This window comes from Elephas maximus, chromosome 8 (genome assembly GCF_024166365.1).
Source record: "Elephas maximus indicus isolate mEleMax1 chromosome 8, mEleMax1 primary haplotype, whole genome shotgun sequence".
Classification (NCBI taxonomy): Eukaryota; Metazoa; Chordata; class Mammalia; order Proboscidea; family Elephantidae; genus Elephas; species Elephas maximus.
Genome location: NC_064826.1, coordinates 116021180 through 116042163, shown reverse-complemented (window position 1 = coordinate 116042163; position 20984 = coordinate 116021180). Strand labels below are relative to the sequence as shown.

The 20984-nt window shown below is 41.3% G+C and overlaps 1 protein-coding gene across 1 annotated transcript in view; it reads left to right on the top strand.

Moving 5' to 3' along the window:
- Positions 1-10864: 10864 nt before the first annotated feature.
- Positions 10865-20984, top strand: part of ABCA13 (ATP binding cassette subfamily A member 13) — a 570776-nt gene continuing 560656 nt past the window's right edge. Inside the window, 1 exon segment of the mRNA XM_049894281.1 lies at positions 10865-10933. Coding sequence (XP_049750238.1) covers positions 10865-10933 — 69 coding nt within the window.

Below are 20984 nucleotides of genomic sequence, written 5' to 3'. Positions count from 1 at the left end.
TTCATATGTGTGCCGCCAGGGACCAGTCTGGGCTCCAGGCAGTGGTACTTTGTGGTTCAGTTCTCAAAGCCTTTGCTGTGTTGACTCTTGTCCATTCCATGCACAGGAGTACTCCCTGGACTTTATAACTGATCTAATAGATGTCTTTCTCTAGCTGCCTCTGCTTTGTGATGTTCCCTGCATTCACCAGTTCCCAGTTCCTCCCCTTCCTGGCACTCTAGCTGTAAGGCTGGGCTTTAGCCTTCCTACACTGTTGTGCATTTCCTACAACTGGGTCCACCACTTGAGGGCAAAATTGACAAGAGAAAAGAACCTGTAGTGCTGATGCTGCCACTGCCCCAGTGCCACTGTCACCACTGCAGGGCCAGATACGCCGTGAGTTAGGGTGCAGAGGGTCAAAACAGCTCCATCCTGCGGGGGTTCTTTTCTGTGTCCTCCGGTTAGAGTGAGAAGTTTTCTTCTTGGAGCTTTTCTGCCGGTGTCGGTTCACAATTTCAGGATTTGGGCTGCCCTACAATCTAAGCCTGGCCATATGGAAGGAATAACAACAACATCAACAACAAGGGAAACTCACCACCATATAGGCCATTCTTTGAGTTTGCTTTCCTAACCCAGTCTGCCTGCTCCTTTTTTTTTTTTCTTTTTTTATTGTACTTTAGGTGAAGGTTTACAGAATGAGCTTGTTTCTCATTAAACAGTTAGTACGTACATTGTTTTATGACATTGGTTAACAACCCCACAAAATGTCAACATCCTATCTTCTCAAACTTGGGTTCCCTATCACCAGCTTTCCTGTTCCCTCCTGCCTTCTAGTCCTTGCCCCTGGGCTGGTGTGCCGCTTAAGTCTCATTTTGTTTTATGGGTCTGTACAATCTTTGGTTGAAGGGTGAACCTCAGGAATGACTTCCTTACTGAGCTGAAAGGGTGTCCAGGGGCCATATTCTCAGGGTTTCTCCAGTCTCTGTTAGGCCAGCAACTCTGGTCCTTCCTTTTAAGTTAGAATTTTGTTCTACATTTTTCTCCAGCTCTGTCCAGGACCCTCTACTGTGATCCCTGTCAGAGCATTCCGTGGTGGTAGCCCTTAGCTGTACTGGACTCAGTCTGGTGGAGGCCATGGTAGATGTGGTCCATTAGTCCTTTGGACTAATCTTTCCCTTGTGTCTTTAGTTTTCTTATTCTTCCTTGCTCCTGAAAGGGTGAGACCAGTGGAGAATCCTAGATAACTGCTCACAGGCTTTTAAGACCCCAGACACTACTCACCAAAGTAGAATGTAGAACATTTTCTTTATAAATTATGTTGTACCGATTGAGCTAGACATTCCCCGAGACCATGGTCCCCACAGCCCTCAGCCCAGCAATTTGGTCCCTCAGGGAGTTTGGATGTGTCTATGGAGCATCCATGACCTTGACTTGTATAAGTTGTGCTGGCTTCCCCAGTATTGTGTACTGCCTTACCCTTTACCAAAATTACCACTTATCTATTTAGTGTTTTTCCATCCCCACCCTTCCCCTCCCTCCCATGACCTTGACTTGTATAAGTTGTGCTGGCTTCCCCAGTATTGTGTACTGCCTTACCCTTTACCAAAATTACCACTTATCTATTTAGTGTTTTTCCATCCCCACCCTTCCCCTCCCTCCTAACCATCAAAGATTGTTTCCTTTTGTGTGTAAACCTTTTCATGAGTTTTTACAGTAGTGGCCTCATACAATATTTGTCCTTTTGTGAATGACTTATTTCACTCAGCATAAAGCCCTCCAGATTCATTCATGTTATGAGATGCTTCACAGATTCATCGTTGTTCTTTATCGTTGCATAATACTCCATTGTGTGTATGTACTATAGTTTGTTTATCCATGGCATCTGTTGATGGATGTCTAGGTTGTTTCCGTCTTTTTGCTATTGTAAAAAAATGCTGCAATGAACATGTGCATATGTCTATTCATGTGACGAGTCTGCCTGCTCTTATTAGCTTTTCAGAGATCTCTAGTAGTTGCTTTATATCTTCCCTCTAGATTTAGTTGTAATTAGTGGGTGAGATGTGCTTAATCCATCCTAACTGGAACCAGAACCCTACATCTTGGCTTTAAAATAGAAAAGCCATGGTCCAAATATATGATACAATAATTTGGAGGAATATTTCATTGATTTTTATTGTTATTGTTTTTGCTGTTCCATCTTCTAGGAGACTAGATTAAGTTGTCTGATGAAAGTGGGTGGGAATATTGGGGAAAATGGAATAGGGAGATTCCCCCATCCTTTTCCCCTGACATGGTATCGCCAAGGTGGGGCTGGGACAACAGAATCTCAAAAGAGCAATTGAGATCTGAGTGAAGAGGAGGCTAGTGATCCACTTTCATCTGCAGCCCTGGGAGGAGAAAGTCTTCCAGGGAGTGTGAACTCTCATGGATGAGAGTGGGAGTGTAGAGATGGCTGTGGGAGCACTGAGGCAGAGAGGGCTGGGGACAGCTCCACTGAGTTACTTGCTGCCCCAGAGAGATGGGAGAGGATAGCTGAATATTCTCTGTCCCCTGAGAAGGGCCTGGAAGTTAAAACAGAGACAAGTCTCATGGTCGGGATGAGAGGACATAGTAGCAGAGGGTGCATGGGCTTAGGGACAGGGTACCAAATTTAAATGCAGGCATTTTAACAACAGATTCCAGCAGAGAGGCATGAATTCTTCATCACCATGAATGTGGATGTGGAAATAGATCAGACTTCTGGCACAAATTTAGGAGCTATAAGCTCATAAATATATTTTCAGCCTTGAGCCTGACTGAGATCATCTAGGAAGTGGGTCTACGTAGAGATGAGAAGCAGATCAAGACTGAGCCTTGGGGTACTCTGGTGTTTAGCAGATGGTACCTGGAGACTGAAAAGGAAGGACAGTGAGGTGGGAGGAGAAGCAAGAGGGTATGATGAGAAAGAAGTGAGGTACTGCTGCTAAGGTCACGTCATGTAGGAAAAGACTTCCTTGGTCTGGCCATTAGATTTGGAAAGACAGAGCATGGAGGTCACTGATGACCTTCACAAATGAATTTCAATGGAGTTTTTTTTTTTTTTTCACTTTACCAGATGCTGTCGAGCTGATTTCAACTCATAGTGACCCAATGTGTGTCACAGTAGAACTGCTGCATGAGGTTTTCAATGGCTGATTTTTTGGAAGTAGATCATTAGGCCTTTCTTCTGAGGCACCGTTCAGTGGATTCGAACTGCCAGCCTTTTGGGTAGCAGCTGAGAGAGTTAATCACGGGGACAAAAACTTGATTGCAATGGATTTAAGACAGAATGGGAGGAAAAATTGGTTACTGAGTTTTGATATAAATAAAGATATGGGGAGTCTTAGCTGCCTAGAACTGTTATAACAGAAATACCACGAGTGGGTGCTTTAATAAAGAGAAATTTATTCTCTCACAGTTTAGTAGGTTATAAGTCCAAATTCAGGGTGTCAGCTCCAGGGGAAGGCTTTCTCTCTTTTTAGGCTCTGGATGAAAGCCCTTGTCCTCAATCTTCCCCTGGTGAAGGAGTTTCTCAGACGCTGGGATCCCAGGCCCAAAGGACATGCTCTGCTCCTGGTGCTGCTTTTTTGGTGGTATGAGGTCCCCAACTCTCTGCTTGCTTCCCTTTACTTTTATCTGTTTACTTTTATATCTTAAGAGATAACAGTTGTCCTCACAAAATGGAGGACAACCACGGAATACTGGGACTCATGGCCTAACCAAGTTGATAAACACATTTTTGGGGGCAGATAATTCAATCCATGATATGGGGCAATAGCTGAAGGAACTAGTTTTTATTCTACAGCAGCTACCCAAACATGTTTGTATGGTGATGGGGATGATCCGTTGCTGTTGTTGTTGTTAGTTGCTATCTAGTTGGCTCCTGACTCATGGGGGCCCTGTGCATAACAGAACAAAAAGCTGCCCCGTTCTGTGCCATCCCCAAGATCAGCTGGGTATCTGACCATTGTGACCCATAGGGTTTTCACTGGCTGATTTTCAGAAGCAGGTCACCAGGCCTTTCTTCCTAGTCTGTCTTAGTCTGGAAACTCCGCTGAAATCTGACCCACTAGAAAGTAGAAAACTGGTAGTACTCCAGAGGTCATGAGATGCAGTCTGTACACACACAGAGGGCTGCTCTTGGGAAAGAACAGAGTGGGTTAGTTCATTGTATCAGGAGGTTAAGGAGGGTAACTGAATAAAGATGAGGCATGTTGATCGATTTGGTGGAGGGAGTGTGTGAAAGCTTTCTTCTGACTACCTCTATTTCCCCATTGAAATACTAAGCTTCAGTTTTCACATCTGTAAATGGAACTAACAACATCCATCTACTTCACTGTTTTTGTGAGCATCACAGGGGATGCATTCACGGGTTTCAAAAATTGCCAGACATTGTACAGATATGATTGTTCTTATAGACTCTAGAAAAGTCATTCCCTCTCTTTAGAAATAAGTATTTCATTCCTGAGGTCCTCAAGATTCTGGAATGTTGATTTGGGAGTCATCAGCCCCTCACCACCCTAGCCTGACAACATCTCCCCCCAGGGAAAATTCACTTCCCTCTCCCTGACAAGAGACCAATGGTAATCCTTAAGAGTCTTAGCTAAATTGAATGTTAGATTTCGCATTTTTATCCTGCAGCCCTATGCTTCCAAATTATGCATAGACTCTGTGGCCCTGGAGTAAACAGACATTGCATTTCATGCTTTCAGGCTGATGAAATACAGTTCAACTCAAGCGGAAGATGCAAACAGCAGAATTTAGGCCCCAGCTTGTCCAAAGGGGATTACGAGACTTCTGCTCAATGCTTAAATGGAAGTCATGGGTTTAAGCAACTTTTCTCTCAATATCGTTAGCAGATTTTTGAGGATTTCTTTTTTAATTTCCTTAGCTCAGCAGATACCAGACAGCGTTAGAATACAAAAACCACTTGTTCCTATCAATTTATTTTGTTTTAAACAAATATCTTTTAGACACAAGTTGGAATTATATTTTTCTATTAGTGCAGGAAGAGAAACGAATTCAGGCTCATGAGAATTTATTGAAATTAGCAAGATAGAATTTCAGTATCAGAGAAAAGTAAATTATTTAAATTACACCTGAAGTATTTTTTAAGATTTATAAATCACAATGAAATAAGAAACATTTGAGTCAGGAAAGTTATTTAAACTATGAAACTTCTAATTGCTTATTGTGCCTAATTTTAATAAAGCTCTTTAACAGAGACAAAGAGACCATTTTACCTGAAAATCCTGAATAATTCACATTATAGCTTTTAAACTACATTACCATAACCTTTCAAAAGAACCAGTCAAGTGTGTGTATGATAATCTCCTACATTTGAGTTCATTGCATGTTCATCCGGCAGTTTGATTGGCTCTTTGGGAACTATTCAGCTCTGACCAGAGCAATTTATGTTTGAAACTTACTCCTTCCAGGCTGCACTAGACTCAAGTGTAGCTGGGAAGAAGATGAAGTTGGTCTTCTGCCCTCTGAGTGCTGGCATTTTCATTCTTTTCTGGTCTGGATGCAGCTTTCCTTTCCTCCTTTCTTTCTCTACGTGAGTCCTGGCTTCATGCACTTTACTTCTCTTCCCATCCAACCACCGTGAGGAATAAATAGAGACATTCCCACCATAGTACAAATGACAGATATCACATCAATTTGTTTTTTATTCAGGGTTTTCTGTATTTTTATGGGCTGAAAAAATAATAGTACTAAAATATTTTGAGGCTTATGTGCCAGCCACTGGGCTAAGTTCTTTGCCCACATTATTTCATTGAATCCTTATCACAATCCTTTGAGTGGGTGTCTTAGGCTGGGTTCTCTAGAGAAACAAAACCATTGAAGTGTGTATATATATGTATATATACATATATGTGCATGTATATATGCATAAAAATATGCATATGTACATATACAAAGAGAGGTTTTAAGGAAATGGTTCACGAGGTTGTGGAGATGGGCAAGTCCCACAGTTTGTGGGTCAGGCGTCAGGCTGGAAGCTTCTCCTGACTCATATGGTTGCAGTGGTTCATGATCCCAAGGTCGAAGATCAGAAGCTGGCAAATCCCAAAATTAGCAGGCAGGTTGCTCGCTCAAGTCCCAAGAACTGGAGGTCAGATGATGGCGTGCTGGATTCAGAACCCAATGAGAGAGAACTTTGCCAGGTCGTCCATGTATATATTGGATACAGGTCACACACCAAGGAAAATTCCCTGATATCAGATACTTGAGTAAGGGTGGTGACTCATGGTACACCCTACACTAATCCTGTCTCATTAACATATAGAGGTTAGGATTTACAACACATAAAATGGAGGATAATTACATAATATCACAAAATGGAGGATAATTATATAAGATCACAAAATGGAGGATAGTTATAACCATGGCCTTGCCAAGTTGACACATAGCATTAACCATCACAGTGGGCATGACCACTTTCTAGAAGACGAAGTGAGAGCAGAGATGGGAAATAGTTTGCCAAAGGTCAGCCATCCAGTGAAGTAGATTGCCAGTAGGGTAAAGGATGAGGTGGGGGTGGGAGAGTTAACAGAAAGCAGACCTTGGGAGAACATCCTGTTATCAATTATAAAGCCAAATATTGTTTTTATAAACTCATATGAGATGTCTTCTGACAAAGGACCAGCAGACACGGAATCCTGACTTGTGATGATTGATGCCTGAGGCATGCAATCCTTCCTACACAGGGAATTCATCACAACATAATGAACATAGGGAGGCCCTGGATGGTGCAAATGCTTAACATGCTCAGCTGTTAACCAAAAGGTTGGAGGTTCTAGTTCACCCAGAGGCACCTCAGAAGAAAAGCTTGGTAATGTTCTCCCCGAAAATCAACCCACTGAAAACCCTATGGAGCACAGTCCTCCTCTGACACCCTTGGGGTCACCATGAGTCAGAGTTGACTGGATGACAACTGCTTTACTGATAACAAATATAGAGTCACCAGTTCTCCTTAAAGGATCTTCAGCTTTAGAGATGATCTCTGAGTCTTCATTCTCAGGATCCTTTTACTCAAAGGGTCTTCTGCTAACTCCGCTATTTTCTCACTCAATGTCTTACAAGGCCAAAGAAACTCCCTTTATCTTCAAAATTTCAGATGTAGGTGAGGTGCAAGGATCAGCCCTAAATTCCTTAGCCAGACTCTTCTTTGGGGGTAGACAAATGCAAATTTAAGTCTCCAGGCCTCCTTTGTAAATCTTCCTTTTCTTCCTTGGTTCTCTTTGTGGTATGATTTTAATGATAAATTTCCTTTTTTCTGATCCCCATTGAACCAGCAAACCTTCGCTTTATGCATACCTAATGGAAGAGGGACTGAGGAGGCTGGACCTGAGGATTTTTTTCTCTAATTGCCATGGTTTGTTGTTGTTGTTAGGTGCCATCCTGTTGGTTCTGACTCATAGCGACGCTGTGTACAACAGAACAAAAACAGTGCCCATTCCTGTGTCATCCTCACAATTGTTGCTATGCTTGAGTCTATTGCTGCAGCCACTGTGTCAATCCATCTCACTGAGGTCTTCCTCCTTTTCTCTGACCCTCTGCTTTACCAAGCATTATGTCCTTCTCCAGGAACTGATCCCTCCTGATAACGTGCCCGAAGTACGTGAGGCATAATCTCACCATCCTTGCTTCTAAGGAGTACTCTGGCTGTACTTCTTCTAAGATAGATTTGTTCATTCTTTTGGCAGCCCACACTATACCCAGTCTTCTTCGCCAATACCATAATTGCCATGACTACACTTGGGTTTTTAAAGCTTCCCTCTGTAAGTGTTGTCCACTGAATAGAGAGACATGTAAGAAGTGATCTACCAGCTAGGCAGCTGGGAGAAGAAGAGAGAGGTGAACTCATCAGGTAGCTTGCTGGGAAGGGTGATTATAGCATGTCGGTAAGCAGGACACCATGGTAAGTACTCTGGCAGTACTTGGGGAACAGAAGCTTTCCCATTGATCAGCGATAGGCATGCAAGAAAAGTGTGTGACCGTTGGGGAGAGACCGTTGCTCTGGCTCTTCTACATGGGAAGTTAGCCGCCACTGTTGAGTTTCCACGAGCATGTTAGCATGGCAATTTACAAAGAGGATAAGACAGCATAAAGCACAAGCATGGGCAGGATTGTCAGGTTTGAGAAAGGAGGCTCATTTGGCAGCACTGTATGCTCGGGTTGTTCTGAGCTTGGCTAAATGGCGGAGAGGAGATGAGTGGGAAAACTCACTTATATCCTTCAAAAGGAGTGCCTGGGTAGTGCCAATAGTTAACACAGTCAGCTGCTAACCAAAAGGTTGGAGGTTCAAGTCCACCCAGAGGCACCTTGGAAGAAAGGCCTAGTGATGTACTTCAGAAATATTAGCCACTGAAAACCTTATGGAGCACAGTTCTACTCTGACACACTCAGGGTCACCATGAGTTTGAATCGACTTGAAAGCAACTGGCAAACTTCAAAAACATCAAAGTCATGAAAATCAGGGAAAAACTGAAGAACTGTCACATATCGAGCAGACTAAAAAGCCAGGGCAAGGAAATGCAAAGCCTGCATCTGAAGTGCATCAGAAGTGTATTGTTTTCCTTTGAAGGACCCAAAAGTGGATTATCGGGAAACCGATAAAGGTAATGTTTGAGCAACATGATAAATCTAACTAATGTCAGTGAATTGTACACCCGAAGAATCTTGAAATGACAAACAATTTGTTGCTTATATATTTACCACAATTAAAAGGAAACAAACTTGAAAAAAAAAAATTCACTTACTTGAATCTCGGAAAACCGCTAAGGGTGTTAATCCCATCCTAATTGGTACAACTGTGATATGAACACTAAACTCATGGAATTGTTCAGTGAAAGCCATGAATGAAATAAGAGAAAGCATCATATCCAGCCCTGGCATAAAAGAGGGCTCAAAAACTGGCGGCAGTGGTGGTTCAGCGGAAAAATTCTCGCCTTCCAAGAGGGAGACCCGGGTTTGATCCTGGCCAATGCACCTCATGTGCAACAAGCACCTGTCTGTTAGTGGAGGCTTTCGTGTTGCTATGATGTTGAACAGGTTTCAACAGAGCTTCCAGACTAAGATGGACTAGGAAGAAAGGCCTGGCAATCTATTTCCAAAAATCACCCAATGAAAACTTTTTGGGTCACAATGGTCTCTTTCACAACTAATCATGGGGATGGCACAGGCCTGGCCAACATTTTGTTTTGTTGTACATGGGGCTGCCATAATTAGGGGGCTGACTTCTTGCTAGCTAACAACATGAAATGCAATTGGAAAATAACCATGGTTGGAGCTTTTCCTTATACTGGAGCATTTTGAAATAGTGATAACCTCTTACGACACTAGCCCGTAACCCGTTACTTTTGAGTCGATTCCGACTCCTAGTGACCCTATAGGAGGGAGTAGAACCTCCCCGTAGAGTTTACAAGGAGTGGCTGGTGGAGTTTACAAGGAACTGCTGACATTTTGGTTAGCAGCCAAGCTCTTAAACACTACACCACTTGTGATGCTAGGTGTTACTAACGTTATCTATAAAGGGAACCAGGGTCTCAATACTTGGCTGGCAGCGCTAAGCTTTTGAGGAGGTAAAAGCCAAGGGAAGGTGCTGTGTGGGGATCAGGCAAACCACATGTGTGTGCTGGGCCCTGCCCCACCAAGTAATGGTCTTCGCTCTATTGCTGCAATATATGTAACAAACAAAATTTAAAAAATTGGTGCTCTTTTTTAAAAAAATGACTTTCCAGAATAATTGAGTCAATTCCTGTTTCCTTTTGCAGGAGCCACTTATAAGAGCAGATCTAGCTTGGGGAAATTGCTTTATGAAATGAAAGACCACAGGGTCAAGATGCCTCAACTCTGACCACAAGGGGGGCAATAGGAACTGAGGAAGGTCCTGGGAGGAGGGAACAACCAGCTGATAGCTGAGCCCATCATGTCTGTTTAAAAAAAAGATAAGAGAATCAGATGGGCTCAGCCAGGACTTCTCCTTCCCTGGGAATCACCTGGTACCTGCCACACTCAAGAGAAAACTCTAGAAAGCCCACACCATGGCTGATGTGATGCTACGACTATTGAGGCCCCCTCTTTCTTCCCTCAGTTTAGAGTCCCTGGGGGCAGCAGCAATCACCTGCAAAAGAGAAAGTAATGGGAATTGCCTGTGGCCATCGCTGATCCTTCCTTTCGTCCTTCCAAGCTTTACTCACAGAAGCAGGATCGAAGTCACAGAAGATCAGACTTCCTGCTCTGTTTACACCAATTTGCCCTGCTCTCTGAAACAGACAACATGGAGTCCAAGACCTTTGAGGGAAATGCATCCAGCAGAGTGGATCATGAACCATCCTCCCCTCTTCCTGCCCTGATCACACCAGAGATCAGTTCTGCTTTCCTCTTCTTTCCTTCCCATTCTCTTCTATGTGACCGCTGAAATGGAAAACGTCTTGGTAAATCCTTGTGATTGCTGATGTTTCAGGGGGGAGGAGGAAGTCCATCCAATTAGCATCAAGGGAGAAGGAGATCAATGTCAACTTCAGCATCATTTTTTGGAACAGGCATTGGTTGTACGTATTCTTGAAGAGTGAGCTCTGTGTGATTCCAAGGAACGGAAAGTCCCAAAGGCAGCATCCTATAGCCCATGCCCATCTCACACACTGAGCAGCTAGAGAAAACGTATGATTTCTCAGCAGCTGCAAACAAGAGAGGACATTTGATTCCTGCATTATTCAGTTACCAGTAATCTCTCTTGCATCACTCACTTTTGTTAGATTGACTAAGAGTGCAACATACCATCGCTTGAGCCCAGCAGTTATAAGGCCGTCCTGTGTGCTGACTTCCTGGATAAGGTCAGGGACAGGACGCAGTCGGCATGGCGCATGCAGGGCGCCAGTTCCAAGCTCTTCTCTGGAAGAATTGGCTCTGCCGCCTAAGGCACCCGGTGAGTGCTTGACCTGGTGTTCCCAGGGCCTGTGGTGAGGTGCGTGGAGAGAGACCAGGATCTGTTCTGGTCTGCCTGCCTCTGTCTTCTGGCAGGTACAGGTGTCTGTCCACACTTCAAGGAATTTGTAGACGCTGGAATGAAATTTTGTCAGAAAGAGCTAGCTGACAGAACAAAACACATTTCTAAAAAAATACAAGAAGTAGATTTTGAGATATAATTGGCATTTTGGACATTTTTTTGTAAAAACAGAACTGCTGTTTCTCTGGTTTAAGGGACAAGACATCAAACGCAATTAATGTACAATGCAGATATCCAAAGTTTGGGAGTGTCGTATCTGTTCAGTATTATTCTTTGAAGTCAAATCTTTAGTGGTAATTCACATTTTTTTGGAACTGTTTCCAAGCTACGTTGAAACAAAACAAAACAAAGAAAACGAACCAAGGCTTTTCTAAGCAGACCAGAATTTATGCTAATGCTACATAAATTGTCATGTAAGCGTACATGTGAACAAAGTAGAGAATCACTTGCTATTAAGATGAACTATCTTTTATGCCTAATGCTGTTAGATGAAAATGGCCTCCGGTAAATGTCATTTTTATTAGAAGGAGATCTGCAGTAATATTTGTGTTATTTCTGATTTGAAGGTTCACACTCGTTATGGGGTCATACTGACAAACTCTTCTGTTTAAAGATGTTCAGTGATTGACATTGAACTTAACTTTGCTGAATTCTCATATCCAGAATATTCTCTCTTCGTCAAGATAAAATGGACGTTAACAAAAATACTTTGTCCTTTTTTTTTTTTCTAAAAAAAGACTCTCTTCAGGATCAGAAGAAAAATCTAACTTTTTTAAAAAAAGAAATCAAGGACTAACAAGTGAGACATGTAGTCTTCACAAACTGTTAGTGTATTGCTGTCTGTGTAGGCGTTTTTCCTTTTATGAACAGTGTATTTCATTGACTTATAAGTTTGTTTTGGGAAACTAGGCCTGTTTTCCCATAAGAGCGTGTAATATGTGGAAGCTAGTTTCCCAGGAGCTACTCTTTCGGTTTTACGTACATCTACCCATTTAAACCTCAAAACAGCTCCTTGAGGGAGGTCCCGTGACTATCTACTTATTATTAGTAGACACTTGAGCCTTAGAAGTCCTTGTGGCTCAGTGGTTAAGTGCTCAGCTGCTAATCAAAAGGTCGAAGTTTTGAACCCACTGGCTACTCTATGGGAGAAAGATGTGGCAGTCTGCTTCCATAAAGATCCCCATTGCCTTTGAGGACATAAACATTGCTGCTGTGGGAAACAGTACGGGGCAGTTCTACTCTGTTCTACAGGGTCTCCAGGAGTTGGAATCCAGTGGAAGGCAACAGGTTCGTGTTTGGTTTTGAGTTGTCCAAAATTTTTTATGATTCTTAATGCTGCTAAGACAAGCATCCTCATAAAAAAATCTTTTATTCATTTATTTATTTGATGACCACTTATTTTAAATTGTGGAGCCCTGACGGTACAGTGGTTAAGAGCTCAGGCTGCTAATCAAAAGGTCGGCAGTCCGAATCCACCAGCTGCTCTTTGGAAATCCAATGGGGCAGTTCTACTCTGTCCTACAAGGTCGCTGTGAATTGGAATTGACTCCATGGCAACGGGTTTTTTGTTTCATTTTAAATTGTAACTCCTGCATCCCATTCCTTCTTTGTCTCATTTTTCTCTTTAGTATTTATCCCTTTCTAACATGTTTTAACATACCATAAAAAAATAGATGAACTTATTTGTTAATTGTCTCTGAACCCTAAGTATGTAAGATCCATGAGACCAGGCAATTTTTTGGTTTTGTTCACTAATGTATCCCCCAGGACCGGAACAGTATCTGGCACACAATAGGTAGTCAACAAATATTTGCTGAATGGGTGAAGGGAGGAACAAAATATTTATTGTGTTTCTTCTGTGTATACAGGAAAAACCTGTGCTCTGCACTCAAGAGACAGAGAAAGGCAGTAACATATACAATTAAATATCTAATAAACCCACTTCTGGGTTTATTCTACAGAAGTATCTGCACAGGTGGGAATCCAGGTTATTGATTGCAGTCTTACGATAGTAAAAGAGCAGAAACAACACAAGTTTTTCCGTGTGTGTAACTTGGGGCCGGTCTGCTTGTTTTCACATCTCTGCTCTGCCACTTACTGGTTTACTAAACAGGCAAATTTCTTAACTCGGTTTTCCTCTCTATAAATTGACATTGTTTGGGGATTAAACGAGTTAGCATATGCACTGTGGTTCCAAGAGTGCTCTGCATATGTTGTCATTAGCCGCTGTGAGTCAATTCTAACTCATAGCGACCTGTGTGTGAGTGGGAGCTATTTTCTTACCTGGTGATAGCACTAAGTGGTGGTGCCATCTAAAGACAGGTAGAAATGGATAGCCTGACATGTAGGAGGTACAGTCAGCAGCCTGTGGGAATCTCAAGGATACACTAGGTTTCTGGCTTGCATGATTGGGTTAGAATAGAAACCCCAGGGGGCTCAGATGTAACTATGTTGGCATCAGTTAACGCTATTGCATTGGAAATATTGAGGCCAGACCCCTCTGGGAGAATGTCTCTAAACTGACCTATTTTTCACAGCCTCCACCTGTTCTCCTACAAAAAAAAATGGTAATCTGTAAATTCTTAGTTTTTCTACAGCATCATCTGTGGATAAACAACCTGACTCAGTGATTGAGAAGCCTCAAATAAATTTTTATTTAGTGACTAAGAACCAGATGTTATTTATAAGATGGGTATACTATTGAAGGAAGTTTGTCTGTTTTTAATGTTTATTTTAAAAACATTTGCTTTATTATATTTATTATTTCAGTTAAAAAGCATTTTATGATGGAAATTTCAGAGAAAAATCAAAATAATAGTGTAGTGAGTGGTGTTAATCATACAGCTTCATAAATTATCAAAATTCTATTATTCTTGGATACAATTTATTTAAATACAGGATTTTTTATAACTATTTCAATGCCACTTACTTTTTTCTCTTGATTTTTATTTATTGCACAAACAGCACTAAGGGAAACTTTAAAAATCATCTAACATTCCATTATTCTAATGCATATACTATTTCTGTGGTCTCATGTTGTCACTGGAGCCCTGGTGGTGCAGTGGTTAAGCATTTGGCTGCTAACCAAAAGGTTGGCAGTTTGAATCCACCTGCCACTCCTTGAAAACCCTATGGGGCAGTTCTACTCTGTCCTATAGGGTTTCTATGAATCGAAATCAGCTGGATGGCAACAGGTTGTGTTGTCATGAGGCACATAATGCAATATTTTTACATAATTGAAATCATAGCTTTTTGCTCTATTTTTCACTTAACATTGATCCCAATCATTTTAAATGTTGCTGTTTAGTCTTTATATTTAATAATTTTTTGTATAATAACTTATTGTTGGGTACGCATAATTTATCCAGTCATTTTCTTATATTGGGCACTAGGTTTTTCCATTTCTTACCATTATGAATAACATTTTTATGCATAAAAGATGTGTCTTTAACTGGATTATTTCTGTTGAATAAATTCTCTGGGTCAAAAGTTAAAGGACATGTTCCCTTTCAGCAGGTCTAAAAGAGCTTTTGAGAACCCAGTCTAGTCCAACAGTTTCTGAGCAACTTCATTAGCTTTGGGAAACACCCACTGATCAGGAGCAGGCTTTTCCACATGAATTTGTATGCTAATTTTTATACTACAGTCTAACTGTAAATCAATCTGATGTATGGCTTCTGATTTAAAAAATTCAGTAACAATAATAAAGAAAGAAAAAAAAAAAACTAATGGACATCAAATGTCTGCTCCTTGGCCTTCCTAGTCCTGCAGTCTTTCTGGGCTTTCCCTGTGTTCAGATATTGAAATAGAATGGCTGAGCCCACATCTCATGTACCGTGGACAGCACAGATGCCCCAACCCTATTCAAGCAGGAAGCCCCATCACTGTTGCCTCCACTCTTCTGCATCTGTGGAAATCTGTTCCCTGTCTCACCTTCTGGCACTGCCCTCCTCTTTTTTCTTTCTTTCTTTTTATTTATTTGTTGTTGTTGTTGAGAATATGCACAGGAAAAGATCCACCAGTTCAACAGTTTCTACATGTACAATTCAGTGACATCGATTACATTCTTCAAATTGTGCAACTATTCTCACCCTCCTTTTCTGAGTTGTTCCTCCCCATTCACATAAATTCACTGCCCAATAAGATTCCTAGCTAATCTTTCCAGTTGCTGTTACTAGTTTGGGAGTGCTGTTGGCTTAGTGGTTAAAAGCTTGGCTGCTAACCAAAAGGTCAGCAGTTCGAATCCACCAGCCGCTCCTTGGAAACCCTATGGGGCAGTTCTACTCTGTCCTATAGGGTCACAATGGGTTTGGTTTTTTTTGGATATCAGTTTTATCCCATATAGATAGCTCTTAAAAGAGCATAATGCTCAAGGCAGGCCTTTTTTACTGGTTAAACTAAACTACTCTTTGGTTTTAAGAAGACTCCAGGGGATATTTTTGGTTTAAAGATTATCTCAGGGGAATAGTTTCAGGGGTTCATCCAACCTTCATGGTTCTAGGAAGTCTGGAGTCCATGAGAATTTGAAATTCTGTATTTTCCCCTTTTTGATCGGATTTTTCTATAGAGTCTTTAATCAAATGTTCAGTAATGGTAGTGTGGCACCATCCAGTTCTTCTGGTCCCTTGGCAAAGAAGGCAGTTGTTCATGGAGGCAATTAGCCACATGTTCCATTTCCTCCACCTATTCCTGACTCTCCTTCTTCCTCTGTTGCTCCAGATGAATAGAGATCAATTGTTGGAAGTTAGATGGCCACTTGCAAGTTTTTAAGACTCCAGGTACTATGCTAGGAACGAGGAGGTAGAACTAAACACTTTATTACGCCGATTAACTGGGATGTCCCATGAAACCATGACCCTAAACCTCCAAACCAATGAACCAAATCGCATGAGGTTTTTGGTTGTATATAAGCAGCCTCAGCAGCTACTCTTTTTTTGTCATTGTTGTAAATATGTGTATCACACAACTTTTGTCAATTCAACTTTTTCAGGCATAAAACTTGTTGAAAGCATTATAATAATCAGTGTAATTTTTCCATCACTGTTAACGACTCCCCCTTCGCCTTTTTCCTGCAAGTAACCACTAATAAACTTTGTCCTCTATACATTTGCCTTTTCTTGTCTTTTCATAGAAGTGAGGTTATACAATATTTGTCCTTTTGTGATTGATTTATTTTATTTAGCATTATGTCTTCCAGTTCCATCCATACTGTAGCAAGCAGGACTTCATTTCTCCTACTGGCTGAGTAGTAGTCCATTGTATGTATGTACCACATTTTGTTTATCCATTCATCTGCTGGTGGGCATTTAGGTTGTTTCTACCTTTTGGCTATTGTGATAGTGCTGCAATGAACATTGGTGTACGAGTCTCTGGGTCTCTGCTTTCAAGTCTTGTGGGTATATACCTAGGAATGGAATTGCTGGGTGATAGGCTAATTCTGTTTTTAGGTTTTTGGGGAATCTTCACATTGCTTTCCACAATGGTTGCACTATTTGCATTCCCATCAACAATGGATAAGAGTTCCAATTTCCCCACATCCTTGCCAGCACTTGTTTGTTTTGTTTTTAATTTTATTGTACTTTAGGTGAAAGTTTACAGTGCAAATCAGTTTCTCATTCAAAAATTTATACATAAATTGTTTTGGGACATTGGTTGCAATCCCCACATTTTGTCAGTACTATCCATGTTTCCCTTTCCACCCTGGGTTCTCTGTATCCATTCGTCCAGTTTTCTTGTCCCTTCCTGCCTACTCGTCTTTGCTTTTGGGCAGGTGTTGCCTATTTAATCTCCTATACGTGACTGAAATAAGAAACACTTTCCTCAAGTGTTATTGTTTGTTTTCTAGGCCCGTCTAATCTTTGGTTGAAAGGTAGACTTGGGGAGCATCTTCAGTTCTGAGTTAGCATGGTGTCCGGAAGCCATAGTTTTGGGAGTTCCTCCAGTTTCTGTTAGACCAGCAAGTCTGGTCTTTTTTCTTTCTTTCTTTTCTTTTTTTGTGAATTTGAGTTTTGTTCTACATTTTTCTGCTGCTCTGTCTGGAACCCTCTATTGTGATCCCTGTCAGAGCAGTTGGTGGTAGTATAGCCAAAATTATTAATGTTCTGAATTTTTTTTTTTTAATCTTAGGCATCCCAGTGGGAGTGAGCTGGCATCTCATTGTTTCAATTTGTATCTCTCTGATGGCTAGTGATGCTGAGAATCTGTCATGTGTTTGGTGGCCATTCGAATGCCATCTTTGGTGAAATGTCTATACAAGTCCTTTGCCCATTTCATGATTGGATTATTTGTCTTTTTGTTGTTGTCGAAGTTTTATAGATACTTTGGTTATTAGATTCTTGTCTGATATATATAGGATGCATCCCTCTCTGCATATCTACCTCCTAGCAGTCTACCCGAGGGCCTTGACTTGAAAATACGAGTCTTGGAAAGCACTTTTTTTTTCTTTAACATCCAGAGAAACAAATTCTCAAGTTGAGCTTTAACTACTTCAGACTTCAGAGTTTTTGTGCATATGTTTGTGTCTTTTCCTTTTAAAAAACAAAAAATGTCACACTTTGAGACATTTGCTTGCCACTGAGTTCAGATGTTGAAAGTCTAACTTAACTTTAGAGAATCATCTCTTTTTTGGAAACAATTAACATTCTAGCCAGAATTTCTGCATTTTTCTGAAATTGAGAAAACTGTAGATACTGAGCTCTAGAGGGGCCCTGGTGGCTCAGTGGTTAAGACCTTGGCTGCTAAGCAAAAGTCTGCAGTTCAAATCCATCAGCTGCTCCTTGGAAACCCTGTGGAGCAGTTCTACTCTGTGCTATAGGGTTGCTATGAGTTGAAATCTACTCGATGACACCAGGTTTTTGAGTCAGGTTAAGCTCCAGAAATAAAATAATTTTCATTTCTCTTGGAAAATATTTCAGCCTCAGAGATTGATGTTTTGTGGTTTTATATACTTACAAGTTATAGCTCATCAATTGTTTGTGGTCAAATTTGTTATAAAGGTCTATTAAGGGTGTCGTCAGGAATCAGGAGGTCAGAGGTCGGGTGTCTGACCTGTCTGAAAGGCAATGTGGAAAAAGCTAGAAAAATAGTTTCTGCGAAGATACCATAATTGCTGTGGATATTTTAAAACAGCAGAATAGGTTTACATTAGAAAAAAACAGGAAGTTCAAATGTTCAAATATCATCCATTCACAGATGGATGTTGAAATTGTTATTAAAGGGGTTGTAGTTACAACGACCTGTAAGTGGTTTTATTAATAAAGTTTACAAAGTCAGTAGAGTGGAACCCTAACTGAAAGTGGTATCTAAGAGTCATTCACTGATATTCTATAATTTGGAGTCCCACCCTGCCTCCATTGTTGATAAGAGTTTTCTCACCATTAGATCAGGATGAGAGTGTTCTCATGCCTGCAGGGCCATTGACGTACATGAGCAGCCCTCCCATGGAGCCCCAACTGCTGGCATAGCTCCATCACCTCTATGCTAACCCAATTCCAGCTTCAGGAGGCACACCTGCACCTGCACCTTGGGTTGCTTGGACTTTTAACCTGGTGGCTGGGACCCTGCCATGGATTGAATTGTGTCCCCCCAAAATATGTGTCAACTTGGTTAGCCCATGATTCCCAGTATTGTGTGGTTGTTCTCCATTTTGTGACTGTAATTTTATGTTAAAGAGGACTAGGGTAGAATTATAATACCCTTCCTAAGGTCACATTCCTGTTCCAGTGTAAAGGGAGTCTCCCCGATGTGTGGCCGGCACCATCTTTTATCTTATAAGAGATAAAAGGAAAGAGAAGTAAGCAGAGAGGAGGGACCTCATACCACCAAGAAAGAAGCAACAGGAGCAGAGCACATCCTTTGGACCTGGGGTTCCTGTGTAGAGAAGCTTCTCGACCAGGGAAAGATTGATGAGAAGGACCTTCCTCCAGAGCTGACAGATAGAAAAAGCCTTCCCCTGGAGCTGATGCCCTGAATTTCAACTCGTAGCCTACTAGACTGTGGGAGAATAAAATTCTCTTTGTTAAAGCCACCCACTTGTGGTATTTCTGTGACAGCAACACTAGATGATTAAGACAGACCTCAAGTGCCGCCACTTAATGCCATTTACAAGAAATTCTCCAGAACAAGGCCTCCTAATAACAAGCTTAAGTTCTCTCCCCAGCACTGGTGTGAATTACAGAGTGACGCATTCATCCTTCCCATCCTGGTTCTGAGGCTAACGCTGCAGCTCCTGGCCTGTTCTTCAGGGCTCTGAAGATGTGCTGCCCAAAGAGGACAGGGTGGCCACGTGGCCCTAGGTGCAACCTCTGCTATCAGGCCTTGCTAACACCCGCTGAAACTCACCCCAGGTATACTGTAAGGATTCTTCTAAGGCAAGCAGTGTGTACTTCTTCTTCTTCTTCTTTTTTTTTTTTAGACTTTATTTTTTAGAGTAGTGTTAGGTAGAAGTGAAATTGTGCAGAAAGTACAGAGAATTCCCACCTTGCCCCCCGGTTCCCCTACACACTGTTTCTTCTATTATGAATAACTTGAACTGATGTAGTATATTTATTACTATTGATGAACTAATATTGATACACTATTATTAACTAAAGTCCATAGTTTACATGAAGATTCGCTCTTTGTGTTGCAATTTCATCCATTTTGACAAATGCATAATGTCATGTGTTTACTCCTACAGTATTATGAAGAATAGTTTCACTTCCCTAGAAATCCCTGTTCTCCACCTATTCACCTTTCCTCCCTCCCCCTGACACTCTGGCAACCACTAATCTTTTTTACAGTTTTGTCTTTTCCAAAATGTCATATAGTTGGAATCATACAGTATGTAGCCTTTTCTGACCAGCTGTTTTCACTTTGCAATATTTACTTAAGTTCCCTCCAGTCTTTTTGTGGCTTGGTAGCTCATTTCATTTTATTGCTGAATAATACTCCATGTCTGAATGTACCATAGTTTGTTTAACTGGAATTTCTGTTAAAATTAAAGCAAAGAGATTTATTGAAGGAACAGAGCGATCCGGACCAGGCAGCGCTTCATGAGAATTCACAAAAGTACTTGGGTGAAGGAATTCTTTACAGAGTTTAAGTACAGAAAATCCAGGAACTTACAAGGAAAAAATTCTGATTGGTTGGCATTTACAAAACCATAATTTAACAGATACCAGGCAATTATAAGATCACTTAAGAATTTTTTTGTTAATAGCCTTGTTAACCTATGGATATTTTGGGGGTCAGCCTGATAAATATTCTTTCTGGGACCATGCTGTGAGAGGAAGGGAAGGAAGGGGAGACCACAGGCTTCCTGAGGTATTCTGGCTAGCTGACTTTTGAGAATTAGCTCAGAATGAGTAGTAAATAATAAAAATGGATTCCAGACTACATCTTTGTCAGAAACCTCTTCTTCTGCCAAGCATGTAGATTTTGGGGGATCCTTCACACCCCTCCCTTTTGATCAAGGATTTATATAGAAACCTGGTGGCTTAGTGGTTAAGTGCTATGGCTGCTAGCCAAAGGGTCGGCAGTTTGAATCTGCCAGGAGCTCCTTGGAAACTCTATGGGGAAATTCTACTCTGTCCTATAGGGTCGCTCTGAGTTGGAATGGACTCAACAGCACTGGTTTTTTTTTTTTTTTTTTTAGTGTAAGAGTGTCTTCTTCTGCATGGACTTATTTTCACTGAATTATTTAGATGGCTGCCCATTTAAAATAGGATTTTAAGACCCCAGATGCCAGGCATCATCTATTCCATCTTTGCCGTGCCATAGTTTGGATCTCTGCTTCAGTGACCTTTTAAGTAGGGGTGTGTAAGAGCAGGGCAGAATTAATAGGAACACTTGGCAGAGAGAGCATCAGCAAAGGTGAAGTACCAAACTGTTCTCTAAGGAATTGCTGATTCTTCAAAATACATGATGTTTTGCATAGCAAGTAGTGTTGCATTGTGAGTACAAGAATTTTAAAAACATTTCATAAAACATT